A 5000-nucleotide genomic window follows, 5' to 3' on the forward strand; every position below is an offset into this window, starting at 1 on the left:
AACTTCTTAAGAGGAGCCACGCTGTGTGTGTGAGTGTGTGTGTGTGTGTGTGTGTGTGTGTGTGTGTGTGTGTGTGTGAGGTGTGTGTGTGTGTGTGAGGTGTGTGTGTGTGTGTGTGTGTGTGTAGCTGTGAAACATCTCAGCCTGATGCAGTGGGGCTGTCTAGGTGCCCCCTAGCCCCCCCCCCTCCCTCCCTCCGTCTGGTGTGGTAACAGCTTTATTAAAACCTGTACTTAATGAGTATGAAAGAGCCTGACTTAATTAACTGTGCTGATCTCTCTCCCTTCTGTCTCAATCTCCCCCCCCCAGAACCGTATGGAGGAGAGTAAGGCGTTGTTCAGGACTATCGTCACGTATCCGTGGTTCCAGAACTCCTCTGTCATGCTATTCCTCAACAAGAAAGACCTGCTGGAGGAGAAGATCATGTACTCTCACCTGGTCGACTACTTCCCAGAGTACGACGGTGAGCAGCACACACACACACACACACACACACACACACACACACATTACGACCCTTCATAGACTTGCGTCATTATGTCAGATCTGAAACATGCTGTATGAAAATAGAAATCTAGAATCTTTGTGTTTATTGTATGTGTGTTCTCATGTACAACCACTGTCTGGCCTGGTTACAAATCCATCTGTATCACTTCTACCAGGGGAGGCTGGTGGAGGTAGAACACCAGGGGAGGCTGGTGGAGGCTGGTGGGGGTAGAACACCAGGGGAGGCTGGTGGAGGTAGAACACCAGGGGAGGCTGGTGGAGGCTGGAGGAGGTAGAACACCAGGGGAGGCTGGTGGAGGCTAGAGGAGGTAGAACACCAGGGGAGGTTGGTGGAGGTAGAACACCAGGGGAGGCTGGTGGAGGTAGAACACCAGGGGAGGCTGGTGGGAATGAAGAATGGTTCATTCCATGCATTACAATGAGCCGTCCTCCCATAAAGTTTACACTCACCGGCCACTTTATTAGGTACACCTGTTCAACTGCTCAGTAATGCAAATATCTAATCAGCCAATCACATGGCAGCAACTCATTTAGGCATGTAGACATGGTCAAGACAACCTGCTGAAGTTCAAACCGAGCATCAGAATGGGGAAGAAAGGTGATTTAAGTGACTTTGAACGTGGCATGGTTGTTGGTGTCAGACGGGCTGGTCTGAGTATTTCAGAAACTGCTGATCTACTGGGATTTTCACGCACAACCATCTCTAGGGTTTACAGAGAATGGCCCGAAAAAGAGAGAATATCCAGTGAGCGGCAGTTCTCTGGGCGAAAATGCCTTGTTGATGTCAGAGGTCAGAGGAGAATGGCCAGACTGGTTCGAGATGATAGAAAGGCAACAGTAACTCAAATAACCACTCGTTACAACCAAGGTATGCAGAAGACCATCTCTGAACGCACAACACGTCAAACCTTGAAGCAGATGGGCTACAAAAGGGGGTCCAACCCAGTACTAGCAAGGTGTACCTAATAAAGTGGCCGGTGAGTGTATATGTGCCACTGTATCCGCCCATTGTAAAATGCCTGTATAACATGGTGAAATATACAGTCTGTGTGTGTGTGTGTACAGGGTACACTATATTCTCCTATTGTAAAACCCAGATACAGTACAACGTGGTGACCTGCCCCCCCTCTCTGCCCCCCCCCCCCCCCCCCCCCCAGGTCCCCAGAGAGATGCCCAGGCGGGCAGGGAGTTCATCCTGAGGATGTTTGTGGATCTGAACCCTGACAGCGACAAGATCATCTACTCCCATTTCACTTGCGCCACCGACACGGAGAACATCCGCTTTGTATTCGCTGCCGTCAAAGACACCATCCTGCAGCTCAACCTGAAGGAGTACAACCTGGTGTAGGGGAGGGGGAGGAGCTAGCCAGGAGGGGGAGGGGCTAGCCAGGAGGAGGAGGTGCTAGCCAGGAGGAGGAGGGGCTAGCCAGGGCAGGATCCTCCCCCCGGCTCCAGGGACCCTCTCTCTCTGAAACACTGACTGACACAAAAGTCAAATCTGTGAAAAACACAAAAAGTAACAGAAGAAGAAGAAATGGTTCATCTAATGGTTTTCGTGATGCTAATTTATTGCCATTGTTCTGTGGATCCTCTCTCCTCTCCGAGGTGGGGTTTTCAGTACATGTTTAATCTATTTAAAGAACAGGTTGTAGGGGGAGGGGGGACGGGGGGAGGGGAGGGGGTGCTGTGGAACACATACAACACCCTCCGCGTCTATAGGCTAAGCGTTGAAGTTTTGTTTTCAGAAGAGAAACTCGAGGGGGTGGGCTTCCTGTTGCACGCCCCTCTGCGGTTGGTTGAAAGGTGCTCCCGCCTTTTTTACGCCTCTCACTTTGACCCGGTTCATTCCATCGCTACGGGCGTTCGCCCTCCTGCCTGTCAGGAAACACACGTCTGGACCTCTCATTAATGTTCATCGTTTCCTCTAAACGATGAAGAAGTGTTAATACTGTGATTTTTAAATTATTGATATTATTGATTACTATGATTACCACTCTGGTACCGTCATGTTCTGAAGACTGATACGTGATAAGCCCCACCCCCCTGTGTTAGGAGAGGACCCGGTCTGAGAGGTGAGAGGTCAAAGGTCATGACCTCCCTGGTACTGTGTCAGGGGTCAGGAGAGGGTCATTTATGGAACAGTGTTTGTTTATAATGTTCAGCTGTGCCACATTATGCTCTTTATGGTCATATTTATTATTATTGCAGATGCCAAAACAACATGCTGTTAACCCAAGGTTCTACCTGGCGCTGTTTACTGAAGAGTACTGAAGAAGGAACAGGAGAGGACAGGGCAGGACAAGAGAGGAGAGGAGAGGGCAGGACAGGAGAGGAGAGGAGAGGGCAGGACAGGAGAGCAGAGGAGAGGGACAGGAGAGGAGAGGAGAGGAGAGGAGAGGAGAGGGCAGGACAGGAGAGCAGAGGAGAGGGACAGGAGAGGAGAGGAGAGGAGAGGGCAGGACAGGAGAGGGACAGGAGAGGAGAGGAGAGGAGAGGAGAGGAGAGGGCAGGACAGGAGAGGAGAGGGCAGGACAGGAGAGGAGAGGAGAGGGCAGGACAGGAGAGGGACAGGAGAGGAGAGGAGAAGACAGGGTAGGACAGGAGAGAAGAGGGACAAGACAAGACAAGACAGGACAGGACAGGACAGGACAGGGTCAGGTCAGGAGAGTACAGAGAGGAGGGGACAGAAGAGGACAGGGCAGGACAGGAGGGGACAGGAGAGGAGAGGACAGGACAGGGTCAGGTCAGGAGAGGACAGGACAGGAGGGGACAGGAGAGGATGGGACAGGACAAGAGGGGACAGGACAGGGGGGACAGGAGAGGGACAGAACAGGAGAGGAGGGGACAAAGAGGACAGGACAGGACGGGGTCAGGAGAGGACAGTAGAGGACAGGACAGGAGAGGACAGGAGGGGACAGGAGAGGACATGGCTTATAAAGGCCCACAGAGTTGACTGCCTGACTGTGTGTATGCGTGTGTGTGTGTGTGTGTGTGTGTGTGTGTGCATGTGTGATAGGTCTGACAGGTTTAAGGTACAGTGTTTGGGTCATCATCTCTCTTCTCCTCCCTCCTCTTGTGTTGGCCGTTGAAGCCAGAAGCACTGGGCCTCATGACTCATCCAGGGAGCTCCTGCTGCGTTAACGCCAAATCTACTGGATCATTGTGTCAGATTATGCTGGTGGAGGCCGGCGGAGGTAGATATCGGAGGACCGGCTCATTGCTTCTCCCTGGGGGGAGGGTTAGGGTTAGCAAAAAGCAAAGCTCCTCCACTCACTGCTCGGACTTAACAGCAGCGAATGCAGACATGACAGCCAATCAGCTCTGATGTCTCACGCGACCAATCGCAATGCAGATGTCTCCTACACACTGCCCTGTCACATTCCAGCTGTGTCTTTTTAGATTATCCAATCACAGCCCTGGCCCTGACTGTTGTAGTTCAGTGACAGCGGAGGTGATTGGCTGTTCCCGGAGCCTAGAGCTCAACGCGTACCAAAGTAAACCCTCGTCTCTGATTGGTTCCCGAGGCTCGACCCCATTATTCCTTTGAGTTTCTAGGTTCTGTAACGATGCAGAAACATAAAGCCTGTCATTTACATTTTATTGAGGCATAGTGCAATTATGAATGCTATAATCAATGTACATACATCTCTATATATACTGCATATGGAAGCGTCCATGTTGGCTTTGTAATCATAACTTCTTTGGCAGATTGAATGTGCAGTAATGAAAATATGTAACTATGTAATTGTATTGTATGTCTAATGGCTAATTCAGTTTTGAAAAATGTTCTATTTACGTTTTTGTTTTTGTTTTTTTAAGAGGAGAATGTACATTTTTTTTTAGCCAGAAATGAATTTCATGTTTCAGATATTTACATAAAGAGGAATAATAATATTATCTATGGGATGGGTGTGCCAGTACTTATAGTGGCTGTAATAGGTTTTTGTTAATTGAATTTTGTACGAAAAACTGCCGACTCAATCCAATTACAGGGCTAATCATATCTGTTTAGACATCAGACTGGCTTCAGGAACAGAGCACTGGTCATGTAGGGGTGATGACATCATCACTGGTCATGTAGGGGTGATGACATCATCACTGGTCATGTAGTGGTGACCACATCACATATTACTTGACTACATGTCCCAGCTATTCTAGTATTACTTGACTACATCTCCCAGCTATTCTAGTATTACTTGACTACATCTCCCAGCTATTCTAGTATTACTTGACTGGGCGACAGTGTTCTGTTCTAATGAGGAAGGTACGTTAATTGATTCTGCTTTTGTTTTGTTTTGATGGTCAATCATCAGAATGTACTTTTGTTTCTTAAGATTTATTTATGAACGACATAAAAAGTGACAGAAAAACAAGTTAATGTACATGTTGCCTTATTGAATAAGCTGTGCCTCAGAGGGGTGGGGGGGGGGGCAGAGGGGGTCAGGGGTACTTTTTACATAGACAAATGCTGCACATTTGCAGTGCTTCACAAC

At 49.1% G+C, this 5000-nt stretch overlaps 1 protein-coding gene across 1 annotated transcript in view; it reads left to right on the plus strand.

The window, feature by feature from the left end:
- LOC310806641 (guanine nucleotide-binding protein G(q) subunit alpha-like) overlaps window positions 1-1855 on the plus strand; it is a gene marked incomplete at both ends in the record, with an annotated part of 11077 nt that extends 9222 nt beyond the window's left edge. The window contains 2 exons of the mRNA XM_083672813.1: window positions 310-463; window positions 1665-1855. Of these exons, the coding sequence (XP_083528939.1) occupies window positions 310-463; window positions 1665-1855 (345 nt within the window). The remainder of the gene's footprint in view (window positions 1-309; window positions 464-1664) is intronic.
- Window positions 1856-5000: the final 3145 nt, after the last annotated feature.

Source organism: Argentina silus (assembly GCF_951799395.1).
Source record: "Argentina silus genome assembly, chromosome: 7".
Taxonomy (NCBI): Eukaryota; Metazoa; Chordata; class Actinopteri; order Argentiniformes; family Argentinidae; genus Argentina; species Argentina silus.